At 41.9% G+C, this 16,237-nt stretch overlaps 3 protein-coding genes across 4 annotated transcripts in view; 2 read left to right on the forward strand and 1 right to left on the reverse strand.

Annotated features, from left to right (window-relative positions):
* The first annotated feature begins 2,100 nt into the window (after positions 1-2,100).
* On the forward strand, positions 2,101-5,672 carry tceanc (transcription elongation factor A N-terminal and central domain containing). Its single transcript, XM_023420192.2, has 2 exons — positions 2,101-3,333; positions 3,542-5,672. The coding sequence occupies exon 2, from the start codon at positions 3,547-3,549 to the stop codon at positions 4,465-4,467; it is 921 nt and encodes a 306-aa protein (XP_023275960.1). The 5' UTR covers positions 2,101-3,333; positions 3,542-3,546; the 3' UTR covers positions 4,468-5,672.
* Positions 5,673-6,670: 998 nt separating this feature from the next.
* Positions 6,671-13,484, forward strand: LOC111665298 (ras-related protein Rab-9A-like). Its single transcript, XM_023420249.2, has 2 exons — positions 6,671-6,811; positions 9,847-13,484. The coding sequence occupies exon 2, from the start codon at positions 9,936-9,938 to the stop codon at positions 10,539-10,541; it is 606 nt and encodes a 201-aa protein (XP_023276017.1). The 5' UTR covers positions 6,671-6,811; positions 9,847-9,935; the 3' UTR covers positions 10,542-13,484.
* LOC111665297 (neuronal membrane glycoprotein M6-b-like) overlaps positions 12,771-16,237 on the reverse strand; it is a 33,700-nt gene continuing 30,233 nt past the window's right edge. For both annotated transcript variants that reach the window (XM_087177704.1, XM_023420248.2), the window contains exon 7: positions 12,771-15,684. In XM_087177704.1, the coding sequence (XP_087033830.1) occupies positions 15,532-15,684 (153 nt within the window). In that variant the 3' untranslated portion in view covers positions 12,771-15,531. The remainder of the gene's footprint in view (positions 15,685-16,237) is intronic.

The following is a 16,237-nucleotide window of genomic DNA, read 5'->3' on the forward strand; positions in this document are numbered from 1 at the left end:
ATATTTTTATATTTTTATTATTTTTGTATATAATAACTTTCACATGAGCCACTAATGCGTGTATGTAATGTGAAGTTAAATTTTTGATTCTCAAAATTTAGCAAACATTACAAAGCCTAAACTATAACATAATTATATGATTTAATTTTAAATTAAAAAAAAAATTATTTCTTATTCTGATGCAGAAAAACATTAAGCAGGAAATTTAGGGGTTAGATTTAATGTAATGGGAAACATAACAAAGACAGGATATGACAAAACACACCTTTATATGACCCACCATGCACACTGGAAACCACCATTTTTAAGTAATTTCTCAATTCCTTCTTTCTTATGTTCCTTAAGTTTATTCATCCTTCAAGGGAATGCTGAAATATGAATTTGGGGTTTTACCTTTTCTACTTTACCAAAAAAGTCAGACAAGTCAGTAAAAAAAAAAAAGAAGAAGATACATACTGTCAGCCTCTTCTTTTTCTCACCCCTCCCACCGAATAATTTGTGTACAGTCCCTAAATAGGTGGAATGATGCTATGACAGGGTAAGAATGTGAATACTTCTCCTTAAAAACACCATTTAGCCATTTTTTAGAATACCTTTTATTCTGTTGTGTGGTGTACTGTGCACACACACACACACACACACACACACACACACACACACACACTCATGCAGTAGAACCCACACTTGGAGTGTTGGGGGTGTTTTCAGGTTGTGCGTGTGTGTGTGTGTGTGTGTATGTGTGTGTGTGTGTGGGGGGGGGGGGCCTTACCATGTTGTCATGAATGTCTGGCCATGAAGAAACTGATCACTTTAACAAGAAAGCCTCCCTCCTCCTCAGGATTTCTCAAGCTCAGGGCGGGGTAGTGTGTGTGCGTGTGTGTGTGTGTGTGTGTGTGCGTGCGTGTGTGTGTGTGTGTGTGTGTGCACGTGCGCGTGTGTGTGCTCATGCGTACACGCCATCAAAGTGTGGCGTGGTCTGCACAAGAGGCGGAGACAACAAAAGCAGGATGTGATACAGCAGTACTCCACTTCCTCATAGAGCTCCATTGCAATCAGCACAGTGCAGAGAGCGCCACCTCTTGGCGACAGTGCGTCACAGCTGTGGCGTGCTGGTAAAATTCCATTCCCACAGATAAGGAGCACACAAGTGTAGACAGGCTGCAGTGAAATGATTTGATAAGATCCAAGGAGCCTTGTGAGTGTTTTCGGGAATTCCAGCCATGTGTGGCCTGTAGGAACAAAATTCGGGGGGGCTGCAGTGTGTCGACTGGTAAAAGTTTTTCTTTCTTTTTTTGTCCCTTACATATGTTCACTGTAGGATCAGCCAGACCCCACCCATCCCAATACACACACACACACACACACACACACACACACACACACACACACATAAAGGCAACACACAGTTTGACGTATAGAAACCCTCCTGAGACTGAAAGGTCACAGCACAACTCCAACCTAAATGGCAAACAGAAAACAACACACACCTGCATGAAACTTTACTCTTTCGTTGCACATTGCTATACATCGCTGACAGAAAACTCCTGATAGTTAGACATTAACTCTGCTAGAAGCCTCCCGGAAGCTTTAACTTTTTAAAAGCTGCTGTTCGAAGACTCGAGAGCCAGAAGCTATTACATGAAGAGACTGTATCAGTTTTCCCTCAGGGCCTCCACCACTACTGGCCCCAGCTGCGTCTGAATCTTGGAAGAAACATTTTTTAATATAAGGTTAAGAGGATGATGTCATACTGCCGGTTACATAATGGCACCCTGCTCATCTATTTATGTTATGGAGGTATCTGTGCGTGAATGATATCATATATAATTTGCTGGGAGCGCACTTTGAAATATGGTGCTGCTATTAAATGTGCATCACTGAATTAAAAGGTCATTTTTGATATAGAACTAACTCTATGTCAGTGTTAAGTCCACATGGGGCAGCCATTCGCAGTCAGTGGAGTCCGGCCAAAGGGACATTTGTACAGATTGCAAACTGGACTCTGGCAAAACTATTGGCAAAACCACCATGTATGAGTTATCACTTTTACAATAGCCTCCCTCGTTAGCCTGGACATTTTCATACAGTCCCTAAATTGCACTCAGTTTTGGCTGCCATATTCCGTTACATTGCTATCGAATATTCCTATTCAAATAATGTTAAATGATTACATTAGAACCTCTCACCTTCAAGGAGGATTTCTATCTCACTGGCTCTTAGAGCACAACAACAACCACCTGCAAACTAGTCCGTCCACTGTTGTGGTTTTAATGCACGGAAAGATTTCTCGTCGCAGCTCCACAACCACGAATTATCCCCACGCACTCATTCATCTTCTTCCTTCATAACATGCAATTGCAACAACAGCTGAAAGGCCTGCCTCAGCTTGTGAGATAACCTTCCACTCTTGAATTCTTGTCTAGCGGCTGTTTGGCAGTTTTGTGTGCGAGAGCTGCAAGTTTGTGCACGCAGACCCCAAACATCCCCCTCTACGTCTCATGCAAATCAGTACCACAACTATCCAGACAAAAAAGTAAAGAACGGTCATAGTCGCACAGATGAATGCATGAACAAACTCAAAATGATCTCTTTATTGATTACTTTAATCCGTGGAATACTGGGTCACACCCTCAGCTCTTCCTATGCATTCACACAGGAAGTTAAACCAGGTTTCTGAATACCTGTCGTCACAAAGGGAATAACCTGAATGGCCTACTGCACACGCCTAAATCCTTACATAAAGAGATAATCCTGCAATGCAATTGAGACAATTCACAGAATCCCAGCACAACTGCAAGGCCTGCCTATTATTGTGGCGTAATAACAGATTCAACACGTCACAAAGTAGGACGAGGATGAGTATAGGATTCAAGATGATGCTCCCTTTAGTGATGCTCACATTTGGCATTTTTACATTAGTCTGTCTGTCCAGATCTAAATAACCTACAACATAGACCAGACTTCAGAGAATATAGTAAATGATCTGGATCTGCCCCAAAATGTAATGGGTTCCTCCCTGGTCTCTCACCCAACCCTCCACCAAGTTCGGTGCATATCAGCTCAGCTCTTTGCGTGTAATCCTGCTGACAAACAGTCAGGTGAATGAAAAGAGGTACATTTAGTTCCATTGTTAGAAACTGACTGAAAAGCTAACCCTAACCCTCTGTGAGCACGTCCATGGCTTCTGATTCTGTGAGGCTGTAGCTCCATCTAGTGGGGAGTTCAGGTCATTTTGCTTCTTCTGAAGCCACATTCAACATGGCCGCTCCCGTGTAGACGCTTTCTAAGGATTGCTGCTTGTGTGAAGAAGCTGTAAACCATGAAAGAGATGAGGTAAACCAACACAAACACATAGAAAGTAATGTTTTAACATGTTGCATACTGCTGAGTAGAGCATCAGGAAAACACCACGTCGCTTTTGCAGTCAGTGGCAAAATCCTGCACATTAAGTTACATATTTGTATTTATTGATACTTTTTCTGAAAAGTTAGGTATCTTTATCTTTTTAAATAATGATGCTAACTATTTGATCTCTCTGTAGCCACCATGGATGCCAAAGAAATAGTTCACTGTGCCCAGCAGATAGAGAAATTCGCTGCAGACAGAAGCTATGGGAACATCTTGACCCTCCTCGGTGACCTTGATAAGTCGGAGATCACGGCAGAGCAGCTGGAAACGACGGACGTTGTCAAAGTTCTTTATAGAGTCCTGAGAACCTGCTCTGATGACAGTGTGAAGAAGACGGTCAAGAGCCTGTTGTCGAAGTGGAAGAGACAGTACAGCAGAGATACACGAGGAGTAAAATGCACAGCCTCTTCATCACATGAGGATGAGGATGGAGGAAGTTCAAAGCAAGAAGCATCACCCCCAATGGAAAAAGATGGCCTCCAGACTCTTACTGCAGAGAACACATCTGCATCCTCTGATTTCCCATCTGTAAGAACCAAATGTGTTCAGCTCCTCCTCGCTGCCCTCCGCCCTCAACCTCCCGACCAGGACATGGCTGCACAGCTGGCGGGCGACATCGAGCGGCAGATCCATGACCTCCACAAATCCAATCAAGTCAAATACAAAACCTGTGTGAGGAGCAAGGTGGCCAACGTGAGGAATCCTAAAAACGGTCACCTGCGTCAGGGCCTCCTGAGCGGCTCCCTGTCGCCTGAAGCCTTCGCCCGGATGTCAGCAGAGGAGATGGCGAGCGCAGACCTCCGCCAGCTCAGAGAGGAGTACTCCTCTCGGGGGGTGAGCGAGAGGCAGCTTCCTCAAGGGATAGAGGGGACGCAGACGCAGAAGATTCGCTGCAAAAGGTGCGGAGGATTGGACTGTAGGGTGACGCAGGTGTGCAGGGGGGCCCTGTTCTTGCCTGCGTGGGTGAGGAGCGGTGGCCCCGATGAGGATGCGATGACTTTTGTGACCTGTAGCGGGTGCGGGCAGCAGTGGTACCACAGCGGCTGGGTCTGCCTCTGAACAGAATCCATCGATTCATCAGCCAATAATTGTTTGGCCCATGAATTGACAGACAACAGTGGAAATTGTCATTTTAGCTCTCCTGTTGTGTATCACCTTGTGAAACCACCAAAAATGTCAATGGTTGTCCCGTTTTAACCGCAGCTCAACATTTTCTTTATGGGTTGAGAAACTTTTCTAACCTTTCGCAACAATCTGAAAAAGAGTTGAAAACATTTAACTGCTCCTTCCTGAGTTTTGACATGGTGAAAGATTTTGAACCCAAAAGTGCTGACAAGTTGTTCCTGCAGTGTGTTAGATATTTTCTCCAACATGGTGAGAGGAATGCAGAGTGGAAACAGAGGACAGAGCATTCCTGCAAGATGAAGCATCCACTTGTGGTTTCAACAAGACATTTTAGGGATTTATCTTGGGTTTTTTTTTTTTTGCATGACAGAATGTGGGGTTTTAAATCCTAAAATGGTGATTACCTTTCAACTGGAGGTACAGAAAAAGCCAAGTCACTGCCTATTGCAGCTGCAGACTGAAACCACAACTTTTCAAGAAGTAGCTCTCGTCATCTTCTCCTCGCTGAATCATTTCCTGTATCCTTGACACTAATTGCCCGTCACTTTATCTTTCCTTACAGTAGACCATTTAGCTGCTGTTCCTGGCTTCTTTCTCTTACGCTGTCTCTTTCAGAATCAAGCAAAGCCACTAGTATAATTCTTTTAAATCTTTATGAAAAAAGTGTGTTCTGTTGCACTTATTATAAGTCAACCCGGCTATAAATGTAGAGTAAATTCCTTAAAAAGAAAGAAAGAGAAAGAAAGAAAGAAAGAAAGAGAACATGCTCCTGGCTTTCTACAATATCCCATTCATTTGGAGGAAACTGGATCCAGTGGATGAGACATGTGACCTGAGTAAACGGCGAGCATGTGAGTCAGTAATCCGCAGGGGTGGATATCCCCTGATGGCCCACTCTCTGTAAAGTCAGTCGACGTGGCACAGTGACTCACTTACACATCATCGTGACATCACATCGAGGGGCCTTCACCGCGCAGAGACGTCTCACAAAACACTTTAAATCACTCATTTGTATTCTTAGCTGGTTTGTCTGAACCAGGCTGTTCTGTCTTCAATGTTGTTTTGGCTGTTCTTCTTTATTTTTGATTTATTTGCACTACACATTTTTTTTTAAATAAAAAACACTTCCTAAACTGACAGTGAGCGAGATCTCAGACGTGCATTTCATTTGTAATGGTGTTTTTCCAACATCCTCAAGCTGGTTTTAAAGGACAAATCAGGCATGTCCGAAGATAACCCCCCCCCCTTTGTCATGGCTATTTTCATGGTTTCAGATATGGAGCTGCAGTATCTTGTCAGTCAGATACAGTAGGAATGTGGCAGCTCTTTCTCTGTGTTGTGTCTCCTTTCAGACGCTCTCTACCTTTTGGTTGTTGTGCTGTGTGAAGGATTTCACCCTTTCAGTCATGGTGGTCGGTCAAATCAATGCTCTGTTATTTCCCCTTCTCTCCCTTACACACAGATACAAGCAGAGTATAGTTTTAAGTAATCAAGTTATTTGGTTTGGGGCCCTTTCTTAATGCAGAAATGCATATTTGTTAAGGCTTTGCACTTGTGTTGTTCTGTGCAAAAATATTAACAATGCACAAGAGATATTGGAATTAACACAGGGCTATTAGTCCTTAGTTGCAGAAGACTGTCAGGTCATGGTTCCCGACATTTCTAGCTTGTGATCCCTTAAAACAAATCAGTATTTATGTGAGACCCCTCATCACAATTTATGTCTTTAATGCGTTTCATTCAAGGATTTTTACAGCCCAGAGGTGGTGAAAATATCTTGTATTTCACACAAAAAAAGCAAAAGAAATTGAGAAAAGTTTGAAAAATTCAACATAATTGTAATATGTTTTACTTTTCTATTACACTAGTCATGTTGTCACCCCTCATATTTATGTAGGAAGTTTTTGGAGGGCCCCAACTCCCAAGATGGGAACCACTAACCCAGTGACCTCCCTGACCTAGTTTAAGATAAAATATTCTCCATGTTTTAAAATAGTATTTGAAAAGTAACATGTGCAAATAAGAGGAACAAAGAGAGTATTTTTTTTCCCCACAAAGATGAAACATACAATACAATACAATGTGGATGCACTGACCGCATCCAGGCAAGCGCATGATGAGAGGAGGCGTGACACTCCCGGGTCATATGAGCGTCACCGGCGGCTCAGGGGGCCAGAGTGCAGCGGGGACACCGGAACGCTGTGTCACCGGCTGACAGCAACACCATGCCGGGATGGATGACGGGAGTTTAACCAGGCAGTGACCACCAAACTCACAGGTACGCATACCGACATGACGAAACTATCCTTTCAGTGGCGAAAATAATGACTTTGTGTTGTTTTAATCGGTAAGAGCGTGCCAATGCGTGCGCACCCATTATCGGACAGCGATAGTATATGACCAAGCTTCCATTGTCGGACAACCCCTGGACGTTTCGCTTTTTTCCACATTTATCCCCAAAACATTGACAGCGACTAAACACAAATAAACAGGATCCGACACTGGAGCGTGTAAATGAAAGTGTAGGCCCTTTTTAATGTGATAAACTTCTCGTAGGAGTGAGTGTATGCTAACCGAAATCGGTGATGCTAATTCCCGATTTTACACGAGTAACTTGCAGTTTCTGTTATACTCCATCTGTTTTCTATCTTCTTCTCGCTCTTTCCTGCAACTTAACGCTTTCAGCTAAAGTGTTGAAAGACATAAAGTGTTTGTAAAGAAGAATAACTGGCAGCAGCATTAACCGCGCCCTGGTTTGGCTGCTAGTCCCCCCGAAAAAAATGAAGGATTTGTTCAAACACTGTAATTATGATGTAATTATTGTTCAAGTGTATTTGTGTTATTACTCTCCTGATCTAACATGAATTTAGAAAACACACATCAAAATATGATATTTTGTAGGTTTTAATCAAATCGTGTGGTGAATTGTTGTTTGGAGGAAGTAGTAATTTATTGATAGGAAATAATCCAAAAGAGCAACCTCCTCTATAAATGGGAGCCTTCTGCTGAATGAAGCACATGACTACTGAGTGTGTGACTGTGTGTGTGTGTGTGTGTGTGTGTGTGTGTGTGTGTGTGTGTGTGTCCACTTATTCCTGCTTCAGTATTGCATTGCCTTTTTTTATTTTTAATTTTATTTATTTTTATACTTTGCAAACATTAATGCTTCTCCTGAGGAAAGTCTGTGTTTAAAGCTCCCAGGACAAAGACATCATTTACTCAATGCTGGTCCTAAATGGGCTGAAAATGTGCATTGCTGCCTGTTCACGTGACAGTCCAGCCAATATGCCCCTATAGGCCGCAGCAGTTTAACTCTTCAAGTAGTTCAACTTCTCCCAACATGCTGCGGATTTGTTCAGTGGGTTGGCTGCAGACTGTGTGCACTCTCCCGTCTGGTAACACACAAATAGGTTTTATTGGCCGGAGAAGTGTGTAATCAGATTTGGATTCAAATATGGAACTTTAACTTTAACTTGCATCCATCCAACACCTGCACAGTAATCAGCTTAGATCATGGAATTGCAGAATTCAATGAAACCTCATACGTTTTACCAAATTGCACCGTACCCCGACCCTCAGGTGCTGAAAATCAAATAGCAATACCCAGTCTGATCTTTGTTACCTTGGAGAGTAATCTAAGGAAAAATAAGATGATTATTTTCTTAGTTAATGGGTTGATCAGTATATTACCAGCAACCAAAAGCATCAAGTCGTCACATTTGAGGAGGAGAAAACCAGCAAATGTTTGTTATTTTCCTTTTATATTTATATTTCAACTAATTGATGAATGAGCTACTGATTAATTATCTCACCTCTACTTTGAATAACACACACTCACTCTACCAAAACTACCCAAACCCACTTCCTGCTGCCATGACAGCCAGTGATGGACCGGTGCTCCATCTTAACTGCGGCGGAGGAGCTGATCCTCTTCATTATAACAAAGCTCCCCCTCACTGCCGTTTAAAAACCACGCTCTTTAAGATTTGTCTCAGGACACTCACATCAGCGAGCTTGGTTCCGGGGTGTGGGTGGGGTGATTGCCATGAGCCTCAACTGGGATGCAAATGTGCGGTGCCGGGATTAAACTCACACTGAAATCCTCATTAGTCGCTTTTTAGCAGCTGAGCCTGTGAGTGGGTGAAGTCTTTTGGCCACTTTGTGATCCGTGCAGTTAAATACTTTCTCTCTGTCTCCTGCAGATTGTTGACAAAATGAAGTGTGAGCAGATGTAACGATGAGAAATCGATTCTTGTCTCTCGTTGAATTGCACCGCTTGCGGACGACTCACTGGTCCTGTGATCAGCGTTCATGTGATGGGCTGCTGCGATCGCTTCATGCATAACATGCTCGACGCTGTGTAGGAAGTTCATTAGTTGTGCAGTGTAATGAGGGGGCAGTGGCTGTTTAATAGGATTAGCTAGTCGACTGACTTTAATCAGTTCTCCTCACAGTCAGAGTGTGAGGAAACATGTAAACAGTCAGTGTCGCCACCTCACAGCAAAGTGAAAGTTGATGAAGATGCAGTTTGTTCTTATCTCAACTCAACTTGTATCTGCGAGGCCAAAGGTAAAGAGTCAGTAAACAAAATGACACCAAATACTAACGAAGGCTAAACTGTTAACCAAACTGTCATACCGTCCCGTCGGCAGCCCGTGTTTTCATGTCATTTTTTGTCTGATACAGACACACGTCGGTTCGAAAATGTGTGAAAGTAAAGCAAATCTTACTTCTGCTTTAGATGCAGTCGCTGTTTCCAGATTTCTGATAGATCCTCTCATACTGTGTGCAAACAAAATATATCGTCATTCAATATCCAAACTTCACTGTAGTATTCTCTGTTTCCAGACATCGGAACCGGCCGGAAAGTTCACGTGAGGTCCAAGCTGGTTAATAATTTAAATAGTTTCAAGTGACAAAATTAATAAATGATTTAACCTATCTCACGTAGATTATTTTTTTAATGTGACTGCAACAGGGCTGCAACCAGTGATTATTTTCTCAATTAACCCTTTAGTCAATTAAATATCAGAATATAGTGAAAATGCTCATTATGATTTGTCACAGCTTGAGGTGAAGTATTCATGCAGCTTGTTTTATTCAACCAAATATTTTCAGTTTATTATCATGTGACAAAAAAAGGCTTCAAATCCTCACGTTTGAGAGGTTGTAACAAGGGAACTAGTTTGGCATTTTTGATAAATGATTGATTGGTTATCAAAATAGTTGCTGATTAATTTTCTGTTGAATTCAAAGGTTCATTATGACATTGTTGCTTTTCCTAAGTTAATTTAAAGTTTTCCTGCTCCCAAGGTGAAAGTTTCTCCATCGTTTGGTGTCTACAAACTCTGGTGAAGTCTCTTGGTGCAGACTAGGAAGACCACAGCAGGCCCACCGCCACCATGATGTCCAAGTCAGCTCTCCTGAAGGTGATCCTCCTGGGCGACGGCGGCGTCGGCAAATCGTCGCTCATGAACCGCTACGTCACCAACAAGTTTGACTCGCACCTCTTCCACACTATCGGCGTGGAGTTCCTCAACAAGGAGCTGGAGGTGGACGGGCACCACGTCACTCTGCAGATCTGGGACACGGCGGGTCAGGAGCGCTTCCGCAGCCTCCGCACGCCTTTCTACCGCGGCTCCGACTGCTGCCTGCTCACCTTCAGCTTGGACGACGGACAGAGCTTCCACAACCTGGACAACTGGAAGAAGGAGTTCGCTTATTATGCCGACGTGAAGGACCCTGACAGCTTCCCCTTTGTGGTTCTGGGCAACAAACTGGATGTCCCCGAACGTCAGGTGTCAGGGGAGGATGTGAGACGGTGGTGCCGTGACAACGGCGGACACCCGTACTTTGAGACAAGCGCCAAGGATGCTACAAACGTGGCGTCGGCCTTCGAGGAGGCGGTGCGCCGTATCCTGGCGCTGGATGACAGAGCTGATCACCTCATCCACACCAACACAGTGGACTTAGAGAAGAAGACTCACTCTGATCCCACCTGCTGCTGAGCCGAGTGACCCAGCAGGAGCGCACGAGATGCTTCTGCAGTCGTCACGTACTGTATGGGTGTGATGTGTGTGGTTTGTGATTCTACAAAAAGAGGAACTGGTGTTTGCTCAGCAGCTTCTGTACAAATCCTGGTCGACTTTTGACTCTCGACCAGGATCAGCAATTTTAAGCCAAACATGATATATGTTAGACCAAAACTGACAATGTTTTGTCCCCATATTCTGCATTTTTACACCATCAAGAGACAAAAAACTGCCCTGGATCAGCTTATATTTGGTTCCTTTTGGAGACATAATTATTAATTTATGAAAAACATTAAAAAAAACCTTTAATAAAATAACATTTCTGATATATCTTTGCAGATTTTATAGATTTATTTGTGGTTACTGACAAACCTCAATGTCACTCAACGACCGGAAATTGAAGAAAGTTTAAACACTGCTTTATGGTGAAAGGTTAGTGTCCTGAAGGGGCTTTCTGACAAAAGTTAGACTCTTCACCTTTAAAGTAGTAGCAGTTCTCTAAACATTCTGTTTCTCATGTAAAAAAACAGTCTTGACGTGACGGATGGACCTGTGGTCAGAGGTCGTAGCCCACACAAAGAGAAGTCTTCAGAGTGTTGTCTGCCTCTAGAAGCAGATGCAGTTACGCACACAACAAAATTTGAAATACAGGATTGGAACCAGCTAATTCTCCCAAAATGACTTTCAGGTCTTTAAATACACAAACTGCCAGTACCAAACAACTAAAATATCATTACTGCACTCACAAAATGTCAATTTTCCTACTATAATAAACTTGATAAAAAGGAGATATGAAGGTACGTAAAAATCTATGTCCATAGTACCACTGTCTATCTGATATATAAATTATTTAAATGCTTCAGATTTTATGGGGTTAATCAACTATTTTCTTTTCTTCTTTTTAATAATTTCAATTTTCATTGTTGTTTTTTTGGGATAGCAGTGATGCCATGATGCTATTTGATGTTCCTCTAAATAAGAAAAGACATTTCTAGTAGTTTTACATAAATAGACGTTGTATTTATTGATCACTAACCCCTCCATTCTCTACACTGCTGAAACTGAAGTTGCTATTATTACACTGTATGATCTTCATTAGCGCTGCACTGGAAGAGCAGTGTGCAGTTTGTCCACAAGGTGGCACCATTGTATCAAAAGTATGAGATACAAACACCCAGCTTGTGGCTTCATAGTAACATGAGTAAACTGATGTCTCTATCTGAAATGTAATTCATGCTCTACAGAGACACAATTATGTCAGAATATTTCATATTAATTTAGGCTCTGCACACGCACACACACACACACACACACACACACACACACACACACACACGAACAGGCCTTTTCACTTAGTGGTCAGGTTGAATGTGGGAAAAATGTGGGGTCCATCAAGCTGTTTGTATTTATTATAAGAATTATGTTTTGTTTCCATAATAGTAGCAACAAAATGAATGTGAGGGTGAGAGAGATGTGGGCTAATTACAGTCTAATCAGGCAGTGTAAGTGAAAACATCTGTGTGGGCGAACCATGGGCTCGTACACTTTTGAAACTTCCACAGAGAAGGCAGCTCTGGTCGGCAGCTGTGAGTATTCAGCAGTTTCACAACTGTAATGATAAAAAAACCCACATCCCGATTTGATGTCAAGCTTCCTTAGAAATAAACCAATGATGTAATTTGGCAACTTGTAGTGACTTTTTGAGAAACTGCCTCCTATTTTCCTTGGAAGTGAGATGTGGTTCACTTTGTGGAGGCAGCAGTCACTGGCTGACTAACTTTACTGGCATCACCTGTTGCAACAGTGACTTGTAGGATTTTATTTAATACGTTTACTATTAAAAAGCTGTCTTTTATTTTGTAGTAAAATATGTAGAATGGGCTACATGAATTGATTTATATATTTACAATACCAAAATGTAATGTTTCCAGCTTCTAAAATGTATGGAACTGCTGATTTCTCTTTTCTTACATTATAGCAAACTAATTATCTCTGAGTTTTAGATTGTTGGTTGAACAAAAAAAGCAAATTGAAGAGGTCACTTTGGACTTTTACTAAATAAACAATCAATTATTTGAGAAAATAATCAGAAGATTATTGGATACTAAAAATTACAATTAGTTAGTTGCATCCGTACAAGAAAAAAGACCAAATTTAAATCACTTCAGAGACCCAAACTCAAGAAAGAGGCAGGAGACAACGGTGTCACGATAATAAAAAATATCGGTTTTACTAGAGAAGGTTACAAAAATCATCACTATATAGGAGTCATAGAACTATTTCCAACTTAAAAAATAAAACCATAATGAAACACCTACAGGGACTACAATGCCATCAAAGTACAATGGAGTTTTCTTTAGAAAAGAGTGGGTGGAAAGGGGACGGGGGGGTTGTGGAGGAAGAGGGGCAAACACCGCCTACCATAGTTGTCAGTACAATTGACTACACATCACCTGAAAAACTGCAAAGACACAGTCATGTCTCCTTCATGCAAATAACGAGGAAACAACAACACCCTGACACGCATCGTCCTATAGGAAACTGAAGTTTGCCTTTACATCAACCTGGCGGCAAAGCACGTATATTTATCAAACATAACACACATGGCAATATAGTCCTTTTTTATACAGAATAGACAGCTGCACACATGGACGATACTGACATGCTTCATCTCATCAAAGTTCAAAAATTTTGTCTTCTTCAGTGTTTTTTGAGGGTAAACTAACCAGTGATGATCAATATAGAATATAGTTTATGATTATTAAACAATATTTGATTATAAAATTAATGTATGAAAATTCCTGACTTGTTTTATTCTGAGTGTAAACATCCAAAACAGTCTCTGTGGCTCATGTGAGAGGCATGACGATAAAAATAAAGAGGAAAAATAAAGAGAAAAAAAAATGACATTTTCCTCAACTGGCGTGTTGAGTCACTCATTTGGCTGGCCATTGAAAAATAAGCACAAACAAGATCCATAAAATCATTATTACTGAATCACAAGAAGAACCCAGCTGCCTAAAACTGATCAAACATTAAAAATCAATTTCCATATTATTTTTTTTTCACATTTTAAAATGTATACGTCACAATCACCTCCATCCATCATATCATATCATGACTGTACTGTATCCCTCTCACGACATATCATTTAAGATGTTACATTACAATTATTATATCAAATGCAGAACTAGTATTTGAGTGCTAAACACATATCTCAAAGGGTACATTTACATATATTTGTGGAAAAAAAAAAATAATAGAAGAGCATGGCAAAACACTGATTGTGTTTCTCCCCTTTTTTTGGGAGAAGTGTAAATCGAGATCTTTTAGGGTGATTTGGCTATTTACAGGTGAACTTCATTCGCAAAAGGAGGAATTTTTTTTTAGAAAATGAGAGAACAGGTTTGACTGTATAATTCACACGGGACAGCGCACCAATCCGGTGAGGGTTAGCGTTTAGATGGTGAAGGTTTAGAAAAGGAACACAACTGACTAAAATCAGATTTAGTTTGATACCTGAGGTGTGTGTCTTCTTTGCCTTAAAAGACCCGGACAGATTTATCTTTGATTTCTGCTGCCGCTGGTGATGAGAGTAGCAAAAACCGTAAAGATCTTCAAAGGAATAGTTTGACATTTTGAGATTTGTATTTGCTTTCTTGCCAAGACTTAGATGACAGCATTGATACTACTCTCGAAAATACCAAGTAAACGCTTATCTAGAAATGGGGGAAAGCAACAAAATCAGCCTACCAATCTCATTAAGTAATACAGTAACCTATATCTAGCCGAGAAATAACCCCCCTGTAAAACCACAACTTGTTTTTAGACTTTGGTTCTTGTGCAAATTAAAAAACGGGTTAATTTCTAATTTTTAGAGGGGCTGTTAGGTGAATTTTTTTATATTCTGACTAAACCAGACCAAGCTACTTCCTGTTTGAAGCCTCATATTTACCACACACATGTGAGTGAGGTATCAATCTTCTCAACTAACTGTTGGCAAAAAAAACAAACATATTTTAACTATTCCTTTAAAAAAGTTTGCTGCACCTCTGGTCTTAAATTATCTGTAAATACCATCGTGGATAAATCAACTCTGATCATGTAAACGCACAATTAATCCTTGAGATACCACATGATTTGAGTGTTTTAGGGGTTTTCTATGAGAGACGGGGGGGGGGGGGGGGGGGGGGGGGTGCCTTGTGTTTTTAAGGGATTTTCACCCTCCTTGTTTTTTGTTTCATAAATAGTGCAACACATATCGAGCATTAGCAATAAAAAGTTAAGGATGGAGAAGAAAAGTAAAGGAGAAAAAAACCTATGAGCGCCAAAACATAAAGAAGAAAAAAGATCATAATAGTACCTGGCATACTTTTCAGAGAGTTATTAAAAAAAACAACAACATTCATACACATTCGCACAATATATTCATATTCATATATATATGCATATAAAACACCAAAAAAACAGAGGAAGTTGGTCGCTGCTTGGCTTCCCTGTGGCTGAAGCTGACAGTGAACAATGTTTTTTTTAGGCTGTTAGGAGCTGTGTGTCGAGAGGCTGTGCTGGCTCAGGGCGCGAGGCCATCACAGCCGGGCCACGTTCACGAGCCGCCGCCCCAAAAGCACGGGGGGGGAGGAGACGCTTCTGAACTGATGTACCTGATGTACCTGAGCTCAACCCCGGCGGGGCGGGCTCGCCCGTTCTGAAACATCTGCCTCCGTCTGGGCCTTCCGCTTCTCCTGACCCTCTATTCTCTTCCCCTCTGCTGTGGGTACGCTCCCACAACTCTTAATCAACATCGGGGAAGGGAAGAGGATGGAGAATCAGGAGGCTGGGGGGACTATCGAACATGACCGAGGTGGTTTGTTTTAACGGAGGGAGGGGGTGGGCGCTGGGTTGTTGTAGGGTGGGGGGTTGAGGTGTGGAGCGGAGATGGGTGGCGGCTGGAGAGGATCTCTTGTCCTTATGAGTAGGAGGAGGAGTTCTGGCCCTCCTTGGAGCGCGCCTCGGCCTCCAGATCCTGGTCATCCTTGGTCTTGATGTCCTGGTACTCGTGCGTGGAGACGGCGCTCTTCAGATAAGCCCAGTTGGCCGCCAAGATCATCAGGTAGTGGATCTGAAGAGAAACAGAGGTTCATTTCATCTACTTTAGGCACAGGATGCCGTTTCCCCGATTCCACGCTACATGCTAACTGTCAGAGGAAATCAACGTAGTTCACTGTTGTCTACGTAACAAGAAATGCTGTGCAAATAGATGCTAATCAATGTGTCCTATTCCTTACTGCAAGCTAATTCCAAGCAGGTTTTTAGTAGGTTTTCCCTCTCGTTTACCTCTGTTTTTGGTCTCTATTAACATCTGAGGGAAATGTCTCTCTTTAGCTGCTAAATGCTTAGAAATGACAGTAATAAGCAGTGTGGAGCTGGGATACAGGTGGAGCATGTGAAGGTTTGATTAGAGCGAAAGACTGCAGGTGATTCCACGAGTTAGAGTGAGTGAAATAAGGCTGCTGCAAAAGAAGCAGTCGCTGTTGGTGAAATCACGCGGTCTGGTTTAGAACTGTCCAAATGTAGATGTAAACGTAAAGAATGCGAGGTTTGAAATACTTGGATACTCCTGGCGTCTCGGTTCTACTCTCTCTTGTCTTGTTGATACTATTCTCTATCTCGTT

Source organism: Seriola lalandi, unplaced genomic scaffold, assembly GCF_002814215.2.
Source record: "Seriola lalandi dorsalis isolate HSWRI2012SDOR001 ecotype SW California unplaced genomic scaffold, Sedor1 jcf7180002054630, whole genome shotgun sequence".
Lineage (NCBI taxonomy): Eukaryota > Metazoa > Chordata > Actinopteri > Carangiformes > Carangidae > Seriola > Seriola lalandi.

Bases quoted from the DNA above. Each gene is read 5' to 3' on its own strand.
- LOC111665298 (XM_023420249.2), top strand. From the start codon at position 9,936: ATGATGTCCAAGTCAGCTCTCCTGAAGGTGATCCTCCTGGGCGACGGC.
- tceanc (XM_023420192.2), top strand. From the start codon at position 3,547: ATGGATGCCAAAGAAATAGTTCACTGTGCCCAGCAGATAGAGAAATTC.